General features: G+C 40.4%; 1 protein-coding gene across 1 annotated transcript in view; it reads right to left on the reverse strand.

The window, feature by feature from the left end:
* CRACR2A (calcium release activated channel regulator 2A) overlaps positions 1 to 13,661 on the reverse strand; it is a gene marked incomplete at both ends in the record, with an annotated part of 77,577 nt that overhangs the window by 43,537 nt on the left and 20,379 nt on the right. The window contains one exon of the mRNA XM_080660335.1: positions 155 to 245. Within this exon, the coding sequence (XP_080516461.1) occupies positions 155 to 245 (91 nt within the window). The remainder of the gene's footprint in view (positions 1 to 154; positions 246 to 13,661) is intronic.

Below are 13,661 nucleotides of genomic sequence, written 5' to 3' on the forward strand. Positions count from 1 at the left end.
GTGACAAATGTCTTGAAATAATTATAAATCAAGCAGAGCAAAAGGGAATCAGTAGTGCCATGGGTGAGGCATTGCAGTCTTAACTTGGGGGAGGCAGGCAGAGCAGGTGAGATCAACCTGGCCCGCAGAGCCAAGCCCCAGAGGTGACTTTTACCTTCAAGAGAAACCGCTCCTTCTCACTTTTGATTTGCTGCTCCATCTCCTCATAGAGATGCTGGATTTCTTCATCATAAGCAGCAATTTTCCTGCAGAGAGGACAAAAGGAGAGTCTGATGAGGCCTACACTGAAATTATTTTATCCCACAGAAGCAAGTCCTAGAGCTTGGGCACCAGAACCCCACTGGAGCTGTGGGTGGTGGGGTGACACTGCATAGGTCAGGTCAGTCTGAGCTGCAGGATCAGGTCCTCAGGATCAGCCGACTACAGAGGCCAGCAGGACCCTCTCCTCTTCTTCCTTCGAACCATCACTCCCGGCCATGCACATGCTCCTCAGAGAAGCTGCCCTGGTTCTATCAGCTTTATTTAACACCAAGGCCCTGGCCTCTGCTACACACACCCTGCCTCCTGCCCGCTGACCCCCCTGTTTGTAGACTCATAAAGTTATGTGGGCTTCTTTCCTGTCCGGCTTCTTGGTCTATGTCATTCCCATGTTGGACGCATTCTCTCTACCTGGCTATATCAGCACCATCTGAGCTGCGCTATCAGAGGGCTCTCCTAGAATTGTGTGCTGAAGTTTGTGGGATACATATTTCTCATAAGAGCTCAAAAGATTGCATGATAATGACAACCACCACCACTATACCCCCTGCAAAGGAAGTTGCTACACCTGCCCAGGTGCTCATGCCCTCTAGGCTCGGGGCCACAGGCAGACAGTATGAGACTGTGAGGCTGGTTAAAGGCTGGAGTTACAATGAGATGTCCTCATCCCCACTCTCATCATCCTCCCCCAACTCAGAAGAGCCCCACAGGACAGGAAGGAAGCTCATGGCTCCTACACAGATGAAAACAAAAGAGGCTGTGAGGACAAGGCTTGTAAGTCACCCTGGGGTTGTTCCTCCTTTTTGCCCAGTGATAGATCCTCCTTCAAATGCCCCCAAATTCAAACAGGAAGGATCAGATATTAGCATTTGAACTGAGACCGGAAGTTATCACACTGCGCACTAACATTCCCAGGATATTGTGTTTCTATGCCTTTTCTCTGACCTGCAGTGACAGGCCCCCTCTCTGCCCCTGCTCTCTGCCCTCTTTCTCTCCTATTAAAGGAACCTTGGCTCCAGTGAACAGGCCAAGGTCACAGCTCTCAAGGTCTGTTTTGAGCATGTAACACACACACATCCTGCAAATTTTGGCACTTGTAATCCTAAACTCAAATGATAGCAAGCCCCCTCTACCCTTAATTCAAGTAAGAAGACTTTAATAATTGAGGAAACAGTCCTAGTCTCAGTTCTAAGAGGTACTGGGGAGATTTCTGAGGAAAACATCAAGGATGGGTAGGTATTTATTCCCCTGAGCCTTTCATCATTTTAAGCCCTACCTCCCTATGTCCACTTGGGACTCTAATCCAGTGTCAGCTGTTCCTGCTGCCTAAGATTGCACCACAGCCCGCTCACTGCCCCTTCCTCTCTTGCTACCTGTCACTTGCACAGACTGAGCAATGACTAAGGAGCCATTTTGATTGGCACCCTTTTAATTCTACAGAAACCACAAAACAGATGCAGAAAAAGGAACTGGTGTGAATCTCCATGGTCAAGGTCACTCATTAGAGCACCAGCCTCTGAGTTCCCTCTCTTAGCTGTACCAGTACATCCAAGACCAGAAACCTGACTTTGAGTGAGTACAGCAATGGTCCCAAGATGTGCTCAGTAAAAGGTGACAGCTCTCCAAGACTTCCATGAGCTGCAGCCCTGTATTTATCATTGTGTTTGACATCCTGGGTGCAACAAATATCTTTTCAACTAAGAGTAAGAAATCTGTTCTTGGTAAATGACAGATGTTTTGGATGGTTACTTTTGTTCTTAGCTAACCCATGACAATACAAGAAAATCTTACAGAGAAATAAGAAACAAGAACACCTGCTGTTAAATGGGAACATCTCAGGGACAGAAATGAATACAGTTTGAAAGAACTTTCAGAAAGAAAAATGGTCTTCTCTTGGTCCCAGGAATTATCTTCCTGTACGTGAAGAAATTCAGATGCTAGATGGCAAATGGTGTCAAGCAAAACTTTAGACAGCAATTTCAACTATATAAATATTGGAGAACTAATAAAGTGAGATGAGAAGAATTAAAAAATTAATTTGGCTCTGTTAAAGTAATACTAATTACAGTCATTCATAAACTGTTTACCATTTATGCCTAAAAACTATGCAGGGCATTAATTCTGTACTATCATTAAATGTGTTACATTAACTTTGCTCTAAGTTTTATTTGATTAAATTAATAAACCTTGTCAGTTTGCTAGTCATGAAGTAATTTTGCAAACTGCTAAAAAAACAATTGGAGGGAAGGCAGATGTCACCTCTGAAAGGTGTGTACTCCTGGCCCTCACTCACACAGGCTGAGTCCACTACAAAGAAGCATTGGGAATCCAGGTGGGGATCAGTGATCCTGGGCCCAACCAGACTCATACACGGAACCAGGCCTTTGGAAATGTGTTGGCTTGGCTGGCCTCCTGGGAGACTGCCCAGGCCTGTATGGCTTTTGAGGATGCACCCTGACTCATGACCAGCCTGGATCAGACACAGGAGAAACCAGTTCAGGAGTCAGAGCCCTAGGGGTCCATCCCAGAGCCAGCTCATTTCCTCCATGTGACCTTGGACAAGTGACCTTATATCCCAGGATAGCACCTACCCTGCATTCCTCCCAGCACTGTCATGATGAATGTCAAACAAGAGAGCAGGTGTGGAAAGCATTTGGAACTACAAAGCCCTAAATAAATTCAGGGATTATTTATTATGATAATTATTATCAGGAGCTGTGGAGGGCAAGGACCTGCATTCCTCCAAGGGGAGGAGGGCTTTAGTTTCAAGGGTAAAGGGGTTGTTGGGATTGTAAGGGTCAGAGGCAATCGAAGATGAAGAATACAAAGCTTAGTCAATAAAAACCACTGTCAGATCAATCCATTAGAGACAAGGTTGTGTGAAAGCAGGAGCTGCAGAGCCAAGAAGCTCTGCAGGGACCTGTGAGAGCAATAATAGCGAGAGACACTGAAAAGATGTATGTGCACAGTGTGTGTTGTTTCAGATGGGCACACCTTATTCTTCCATCCAAAGGAAAAAGGCAACCAATTCTGTTTGCTTCTTATATACATTTTTGTTCCCATGATTTTTAAAACCACTCGTTGCTTGATGCACACAAGCATAGACTTTGAAATCTCCTACATAAGCCAATAGATTTCCCTATGTATTCCAACCCTCACTGACCCTCTTTTCTGAACTCTTAGAACACCACACGTCTTTATTTGACATTTAATTTTTAAGTTCTGAAGAACTGTTTCATATGGGTTAATGCTGTTTTAATTAGGTTATAAACAATCAGACATTTATACCACCCACAGGCCCTGTGCTCAAAATGTTAATGTTTAAGATTTTGGGTACCAAACTCAGAAGCCTGTGGACTATCTTGGGGGAACACTAGATTCCAGGGGAATTGAAGAATTTCAGGGTTGGAAGGTTTGTCTGATCCAACCACCTATTTTTCCAGTATTAAAATTCTTACCACAATATCCTCACCAAGTATTTAACCAAACTATATTAGAACAGCTCCAGTGATAGGGGACTTGCTGGATCTCTAAGCAACTCTTTCATCTTTGGAATATTCTGGCCCATAGAAATGTGTCTTCCTATGATTATAAACATCCTCTCCATAAAAACCTTTCATATATTTGAAACAGCATTAAGACTTCAAAGAATAGCCCTGGGTTCAGGCCATGCCTCTCCACTTCCTTGACTCATGTCTCACATGTATTTTTTTGGTAAGTCTGCTCACCATTCTCTTTATGCCTTGCAAAATGGGCTCTAATTTAGCTCTCTCAAATCACAGAGCCCCAAACTGAGTATTCTGTGCAGATTAGAGCTGGGCTATTGCCTCTCTTGTTCTTAATGCTGCATATCTCTTCATGAAGCCTAACATCACATGATTTTTCTTGGCATGACCCATTTGTCAACTAAAAACTCTAACCTTTATGTTTGTGTGACGGTTTTTGTTTTAAAGATGGTGCTACTCAATCATACCTCTCCCACTTTGTGCTTCTGCCATTGGCTTTTTGGTTTTTGGCAAAATCTTAAATATAATTCTGTTAGATTTCATGTTTGTTAGATTCAGTCCATCTTTCCAGCCTGTCACTGTCTTAATGGTTTACCACATGGCTGTTCAGTGTACTCAATGACCTTCTAAGTTTTGTTATGTTTTAAATTTTAATCATAATGTAAGCTAAATAATCTATAATGTTGGTTTTGATTACTTCCTTTATCTAGAGTTATTTAGAAGACTGTTTAAAATATATAAACTGCCCACCAGTATGGCTCAGTGGTTGAGAATTGACCTATGAACCAGGAAGTCACAGTTCAATTCCTGGTCAGGACACATGCCCGGGTTGCAGGCTCAATATCCAGTGTGGGGTGAGCAGGAGGCAGCTGATCAATGACTCTGTCTTATCATTGATGTTTCTATCTCTTTCTCCCTCTCCCTTCCTCTCTGAAAAAAAAAAAAAAATAGTGGACCAGTGCATGAAATTCGTGCATGGGGTGGGGTGTCCCTCAGCCCAGCCTGCATCCTCTCCAATCCGGGACTACTGGCTCCTAACTGCTCACCTGCCTGCCTGCCTGATTACCTCCAACTGCCCCCCCTGCCAGCCTGGTTGCCCCTCACTGCCTCCCCTGCTGATCTGGTTGCCCCCATCTGCTCCCCTGCCGGCCTGGTCACCCCCAACTGCTGCCCTCCCACCCTTGCCAGCCTGGACGCCCCTCATGGCCCCCCTACCAGCATGGTCGCTCTCAAATGCCCCCTGCCAGCCTGGTGACCCCTCACTAATGCCCTCTGCCAGCATGGTCGCCCCTCACTGCCCCCCCTGCTGGCCTGGTCACCCCACGCAGCCTGCTTTTCAATCATTTGGTCACCCCTCACTGCCCGCCCCCTGCTGGCCTGGTTGCCCCACGCAGCCTGCTGTCCAGTCATTTGGTTGTCCTTCACTAACCCCCCTGCTAGCCTAGTCGCCCCATGCAGCCTGCTGTTCAGTCATTTGGTCGTCCCTCAATAACCCCCCTCCTGGCCTGGTCGCCCCATGCAATATATACTATTGGTTTCTAGTGTTATCATATTATAATAAGAGAATATACTGGTAAGGTATTTACTTTACAAAATCAATTAACCTTCCCTTTGTAACCAAAAACACTATCAATTTTATGTAAATTCTATGGGAAGCATGTGTATTTATTTGTAGGGCACACACTATACATTCATCTCTTAAATTAAGCCTGATGGTGGACACTTTCAAGTACTGTACATATCTAATGTACTTTTTGCCTGATTCATCTGTTAAATTTGAGATAAGTTTATTAAAGACTTCTAAAATTCTTAAATCTTGTTTTTATCAGATTTCCTTTGTTTTTCTAAAAGTTTCTGCCTTATATATATTTGCTGCTATGTTGTTTAGTGCATAAAAGTTTATATCTGTCAAATCTTCTTTATGGCTGAAACTTTATACTATAAAATATCCCCCCTTACCTCCTTTTATTTATGCCATTGGTAAAAATGTTGAACAAGACAAAAACAACCATCTATAATAAACCTATCTGAGCTATTAATTAATAAATGTGGGCATAACTATTAAACCTGTCTTCTATTAGCCATTCTCAAACATCCCTCTTCCAGGGCATTGTTTAATTATTTAATTGTCTGCTGTTTATGCCTAGTTATTTTGAGCTATAAATGGAAGAGGTGAAAGAGAATAGATAGATTAAATAAAAGGGAAGGAAAAAGATCTGAGTTCTCAGGGGGACAGAGAAACAAATGTGTGATGGAGCCAGCCAGAGTAAATAATAGTCATGAGCACTAATATTTATCCTATCCTTTCATTATGGTGCCTAGATGACTCCTTTAGCATATTCCTCAAGGTCATAAGCCCCATGTGACAGCTATGGTTGGCTCAGAGTTCATTGAACCAAGAGTTGAAAGGCCTCAGTTCAAATCCTGGTTCTGGCATTTGTAAACTTTTTGGCCTTGGACAAGTCACATTACCTCAGTGGGCCTGAGTGATCTATATCTGAAAAATCAGATGGTAATACCTACTGTAGAAAAGGGTTGTGAGGATTAAATAAGAATATACATGTGGCAGTTTCTGGACATGGGAGCTAGAGGATGTGGCAGTGAGGGGCCAGTAAAGACTATAGTTCTGAAAGGTGTAGTGAGAATACCCGTACAACAGCTCACAAGATGTGATTGGGGTTGAACCTCACAGTCAGCCAGCCTAAAGGGAGATCACACCCACAAACATGACAACAACAATCAACATGCAATTGCAACAGGAGAGACGAAATAATCCACACAAGGGACATTTCTAGAGCACCCAGCTCAGGAGTTCAAGAAACTGCACCACTGGATCCCACAGGACACTTACTACATAAAGCCATCCCACAAAGACTGGAAGTCATAGCAGTTCTATCTAATACATAGAAACAAACACAAGGAGGCAGCTAAAATAGGGAGACAAAGAAACAACCCCCAAATAAAAGAAAAGGAGGAATTTCCAACAAAAGTGCTAAATAATATGGAGGCAAGCAATTTATCAGACATAGAGTTCAAAGTAATGGTTATAAGGATGTTCAAGGAACTTAATGGTAACTACAAGTAAATTAATGAAAACTACAAGGAACTTGGTAGGAACTACATCAACATGAGAAAGGACACAGAAACCATGAATAAGAACCAGTCGGAAATAAAGAATACCATATCTAACATCAAGAATACATTGGAAGAAATTAAAAGTAAGCTTGATCAAGCAAAAGATCAAATCAGCTATTTGAAAGAAAAGGTAAAAACAAAAACAACAAAAAACCCACCACCCAATCAGAGTAACAAAAAGAAAAAATAATTTTAAAAATCAAGCATAGTTTGGAACAACATGAAATGTAACAATAGTCACATCATAGGGGTGCCAGAAGGAGAAGAAAGTGAGCAAGGGATACAAAATCTTGTTTGAAGAAATAATGACAGAAAAAGTCCCTAACCTGGTGAAGGAAAAAGTCACATCAGGAAGCACAAGGAATCCCAATCAAGACAAACCCAATGAGACCCACACAAAGACACATCATAATTAAATGGCAAAGGTTAAAGACAAAGAGAGAATCTTAAAGGCAGAAAGAGAGACAGTTAACAATAAGGGAGTTCCCATAAGGCTGTCAACAGAAACACATGAGGTCAGAAGGGATTGGCATGAAGTATGCAACATAATGAAAAACAGGGATGTGATACCAAGACTACTCAATACAGCAAGGCTATCATTTAAAATAGAAGGTAAAATAAAGAGCTTCCCAGATTAAAAACAAAAGGTTAAGGAGTTCATTACCACCAAACCAACATTGCAAGAAATGTTAAAAGGACTGCTTTAAGAAGAAGATATAGACAAAGAGAGGAACATACGTATAAAGAAAAAAATGGCAACAAATAAGTACCATCAATAATAACCTTAAATGTAATTGGATTAAATGCTCCAATCAAAAGACACAGGGTAGCTGAATGAATAAGAAAACTTTACCCATATATATGCTGTCTAAAAAAGACCTACCTCAGAGCAAAAGATTCACACAGATTGAAACTGAAGGGATGGAAAACAATAACCCATGCAAATGGAAATGAAACAAAAAAAACCAAAGCTGTGGTAGCAATACCAATATCTAACAAAACAGACTTTAATACAGGCCATAAAAAGAGACAAAGAAGGCCATTGCATAATACTAAAGGGATCAATCCAACAAGAGGGCATAACTCTTATAAACATATATGCACCCAATATAGGAGCATCTAAATCTATTTTTAAAACATATTGGAGACTTTAAGGGAGAAAACTACAGCAATACAGTCATAGGGGACTTTAACACCCCACTATCATCACTGGATATATCTCCAGACAAAAATAAATAAATAAATAAATAAATAAATAAATAAATAAATAAGGAAACAGTGACCTTAAATGGCACATGAGATCAGATGGATTTAATTGGTATTTACAGAACATTTCATTTCAAAGCAGCAAAATATACATTCTTCCCAAGTGCACATGGAATACTGTCAAAGCTAGACCACATGTTAGGACACAAAATAAGTTTTAACAAATTCAAGAACATGGAAAATAAGCATCTTCTGGGATCATAATGGCATGAAACTAGAAATTAACTATAATAAAAAAACACACACTAAAAACACTCAAACACATGGAGGCTAAATAGCATGTTATTGAACAATGACTAGGTTACCAATGAGATTGAGGAAAAAATTTAAAATTACATGAAAATGAACACACAACAACTCTAAATCTCTGGCACACAGTGAAAGTAGTCCTGAGAGGGATGTTCATAGCATTATAGGCCTACTTAAAGAAGCAAGAAAAATCTCAAATAAACAATATAACCCTATACCTAAAAGAGCTAGGGAAAAACAAAACAAAACAAAACAAACAAACAAACAATAAAAAAGCAAACAAGAAAAACCCAGGGTAAACAAAAGGAAGGAAATAAAGATCAGAGTGGAAATAAATGAGAGTCTAAAAAAAAATACAAAAGATCAATGAAACCAAGAGTTGGTTCTTTGATAGATAAACAAGATTGATGAGCCGGCTAGCATGGCTCATGGTTGAGTGTTGACCTATGAACCAGGAGGTCACAGTTCTATTCTCAGGTCAGGGCACCTGCCCGGATTATGGACTCGATCTCCAGTGTGGGACGGGCAGGAGGAATCCAGTCAATGATTCTCTATCATCATTAATGTTTCTATCTTTCTCTCCCTCTCCTTCCTCTCTGAAATCAATAAAAAATATATTTTTAAAAAGAATGATGAACCTTTAGCTAGACTCACCAAGAAAGAAAGAGAGAAGACCCAAATAAAATCAGAAATGAAAGAGGCTGACATCACAGAAATACAAAGATTATAAGAAAATACTATGACAACTATGTGCCAACAAATTGGACAATGGGGGCAAAATGGACAAATTCTTAGAAACATACAATCTTTTAAAACTCAATCAGGAAGAATCAGAAAACTTGAATAGGCCAATAACAACTAATGAAATTGAAGCAGTAATAAAAAAAAAAAAAAACTCACAGCAAACAAAAGTCCTAGGCCAGATGGCTTCACAGGCAAATTTTTACCAAACTTTTAAAGAAACACTAACACCTATCTTCCTCAAACTATTCCAGAACAATTAAGAGGAGGGAAGTCTTCCAAACTCTTTTTTATGAGGCCAGCATTATCCTAATTCCAAAACCAGATAAAGACACTACAAAGAAAGAAAATTAGATGCCAAAATCCCTGGTAAAATAGTTACTAATATCCTCATCAAAATATTAGCAAACTGGATCCTGCAATACATTAAAAAGATAATACACCATGACCAAGTAGGGTTTATTCTGGGGATGTCAGGCAGGTACAATATCTGCAAATCAATAAATGTGATACATCACATAAACAAAATGAAAGATAAAAATCACATGACCATACCAATAGATGCAGAAAAAGCATTTGATAAAATCCAATATCCATTTATGATAAAAACTTTCAGCAAGGTGCAAATTGAGGAATCATCCCTCAGCATAATAAAGGCCATATATGAAAAACTACAGCCAATATCATACTCAATGGACAAAAACTAAAAGCATTTCCCTTAAGATCAGGACAAGGCAGGGATGTCCATTTTCATCACTTTCATTCAACATAGTGCTGGAAGTCCTAGTCACAGTGATCAGACAAGAAGAAAAATGAAAAGCAGCCAAATTTGAAAGGATGAAATAATACTGTTATTATTCACAGATGACATGACATTATACATAGAAAACCCTAAAGACTCCACCAAAAAAGTACTGGATCTAATAACTGAATTTGGCAAAGTAGTAAGATACAAAATTAATATTCAGAATTTGGTGGCATGTTTAGTCACCAATAATGGACTTTCAGAAAGAGAAACTAAGAAAACAATCCCATTTACTATTGCAACAAAAAATAAGGTACCTAGGAATAAACTTAACCAAGGAGGCAAAAGACTAGTAATCAGAAAACTATAGGACATTGAAGAAAGAAATATAGGCAAATGCAAACAAGTTGAAGTATATACGATGTTCACTGATTGGAAGAATTAACATCATTAAAATGTCCATACTACCCAAAGCAATCTATAGATTTAACAAAATTCCTATTAAAATACCAATGATATATTTCAGAAACGTAGAACAAACATTTCAAAAATTTATATGGAGCCAAAAAAGACCCCAAATAGCCTCAGAAATCTTGAGAAAAAAGAACAAACTTGGAGGGATCATAATACTGAATATAAAGTTATACTACAAAACCACTGTTATCAAAATAGCCTAGCATAGGCACAAGAACAGACATATAGATTAATGGAACAAAACAGAGAGCCCAGAAAGCAACCCATGACTTTATGGTCAATTAATATTTGACAGAGGAGGCAAGAACATACAATGGAGTAAAAACAGTCTATTCAATAAATGGTATTGGGATAATTGGACAGGTACATGCAAAAAAAAAAAAAGAAAAAAGAAAAGAAACTAGACCACCAACTTACATCACACATAAAAATAAACTCAAAATGGATAAAAGACTTAAATGTAGGTCATGAAACCATAAAAATTATAGAAGTAAGCATAGGCAGTAAAATCTCAGGCAATATTTTTGCTGATATGTCTCCAAGAGCAAGGGAAATACAGGAAGAAATAAACAAATGGGACTGCTAAAAAGCTTCTGCACAGCAAAAGAAACCATTAACAACACAAAAATGGAACCCACTGTATGGGAGGACATATTTGCCAATGATTCATCTGATACAGGGTTAATCTCCAAAATATATAAAGAACTTGTACAATTCAACACCAGGAAGACAAACAATCCCATTAAAAAATGGACAAAGGACCTGAATAGTCACTTCTCTAAAGAAGACATACAGATGGACAATAGGCATATGAAAAAAATGCTCAACATTACTAATCATCAGAGAGATGCAAATTAAAACTACAATGAGATATCACCTCACACCTATCAGAATGGCTACCATCAATAAATCAACAAACAACAAGTGCTGGTGAGGATGTAGAGAAAAAGGAACCCTAGTACACTGCTGGTGGGAATGCAGACTGGTGCAGCCATTATGGAAAACAGTATGGAGTTTCCTCAAAAAATTAAACATGGAACTGCCATTTGACCCAGTGATCCCACTTCTAGGCATATATCCTAAGAATCCCTAAACACCCATCAGAAAGAATATATGCATCCCTATGTTCATAGCAGCATTATTTACAACTAGAGGCCCGATGCACAAAATCCATGCATGGGGCGGGGCAGGGGGGGTCTTTCAGCCCAGCCTGCACCCTCTCCAATCTGGGACCCCTGGAGGGATGTCCGGCCATCTTTGACCACATGGGGGTGGCCATCTTGTGTGTTGGAGTGATGGTCAATTTGCATATTACCTCTTTATTATATAGGCTAGCCAAGATTTGGAAATAGCCCAAGTGCCTAACAGTAGATGAGTGAATAAAAATGCTGTGGTACATTTACACAATGGAATACCACATGGCTGTAAAAATGAAGGAACTCTTACCCTTTACAACAGCATGCATGGACCTGGAAATTATTATGTTGAGCAAAATAAGCCAGTCAGAGAAAGACAAATACCATATGATCTCACTACTATGTGGAATCTAATGAACAAAATAAGTTGACAAACAAAAATAGAACCAGAGGCATGGATACATGGAACAGACTGACAAATGTCAGAGGGGAGAGGGGTAGTGGGGACTGGATAAAGGAAGGTGAAGGGATTAGCTAAAGAGTATATGCATAGCCCATGGACACAAACAACAGTGCGGTGAGGTCCAAGGGATTAGGAGGGTGGGGGCTGAGTGGAGGTGGGAAGATGGGAGACATTTGCAATAGTGTCAGCAATAAAAAATTTAAATAAAAAATAATATGCATGTAGAAGTGCCTGATATGAAGGGTAGCCTATAGACTGTATTTAATCAATCATATTGAAATGTGTTCTCTGATTCTCCAGAGGCCTGTGGACCCCATTTTGAGAAGTTCCTCTACAATTCTTTCAGATTTCAGCCAAGGAGCAAGTAGAAACTGTAGGGGAATCATGCAGCAAGTTGGTGTATGTGGTATGAAGACATGTGCAGGATGAGGAGGCATTAGGGAACAGAAGACATGGGGAAGGACATGAGCTGGGTGCTTCAGTAGAGCAGAGTAAATGTGGAAAGAGAGATCTATAATATCACTACGAACATTAAAAAATATTGCTTAAGCCCTTCATAAAGCAACAATCTGGGTAATATAATTTAGACTTATGGAATGGGCTCTGCACACCAGGAATTTAGCACCTACAAACACCAAGTCCAATGCTAAGGGGGCAAGGAGGAAAGAAACAGGCAGGAGCCTCACATCATGAAGTAGACCCCAGCCCACAGTGCCTTACTGGGCTCCAGCTGACAGTAACTCTGTGACCACAGAGCCCTGCCTGGAGGGAAGTAGAGGAAGCTGCTGCTCTGGTTGTGGGGAAGATGGTAGAGTTGTTGGGGAAAACGTTAAGAAGGCTGAGTCCAGGAAAGGGAGATTTTCCATAGTGAAGGGAAAAGTAACAATTATGTACTGAGGACACCATATGGGCAGTGAGGGATTTGAAAAAAATGAGTCTTCCTGAAGGCCAGTACGAAAAGCTCAGATCCAACCTAGAGCATGGAATGTCAGCCAGATGTCTGCCTGTGGCAGGTGCCCCATCTCTAAAGGAGGAGCATAAGTGTCTGTGTTTGTGTGTGTGTGCACATGAGTGTGTGGTAGTGGAGACTGGAGGATGGGATGTGTGGGAAGAAGGTAGAGGGGGATTATCATGAAGGCTTAGGTTCTGAGAGGCCTTTACAAGGTAACTGGAAGGTGAGAGGTAGTTAGCAATAATTTACTCTGCAAACCTCCCACAGGTGTTATGAAAATTAATTAACCTTCACAAAGTGTTTTGCACACTGCGAGTTAAGGTACCACACTAGAGTAAAGCATTACTATTCCATACCACAGTCCAACACCTTCCTGCTCTAGAATGTTACTTGGTCAAATATTATTTTCCTTGTTCCCTCTCTCCTTTGCCTTCACTCAAGAGCAAAATCCATTAGGAGTTCAGGGGGTCTCAGAAAGGAGTTCAGGGGGTCTCAGAGTAGGGGAGAACCCAGGCCTCAATTCCCAATCTCATGTTCCATCCCCAACAGCACACTGTCTTCACTAAAACTGAAAAATCCCTACATTTGCATTTAGGATAATCAACAATCCAAATCCCATCTGGAGCCTGTCAATTGCGGAATGAGCAGACACTGGAGTGAGGAATGGAGCCAGCTGACTGCACTACAGGGCTGGGGAGGCCAAGATCATGGCCAAGGCCTGACTCCCTTCCCCACG

The sequence above is a fragment of the Plecotus auritus genome (genome assembly GCF_963455305.1).
Source record: "Plecotus auritus genome assembly, chromosome: 3".
NCBI lineage: Eukaryota > Metazoa > Chordata > Mammalia > Chiroptera > Vespertilionidae > Plecotus > Plecotus auritus.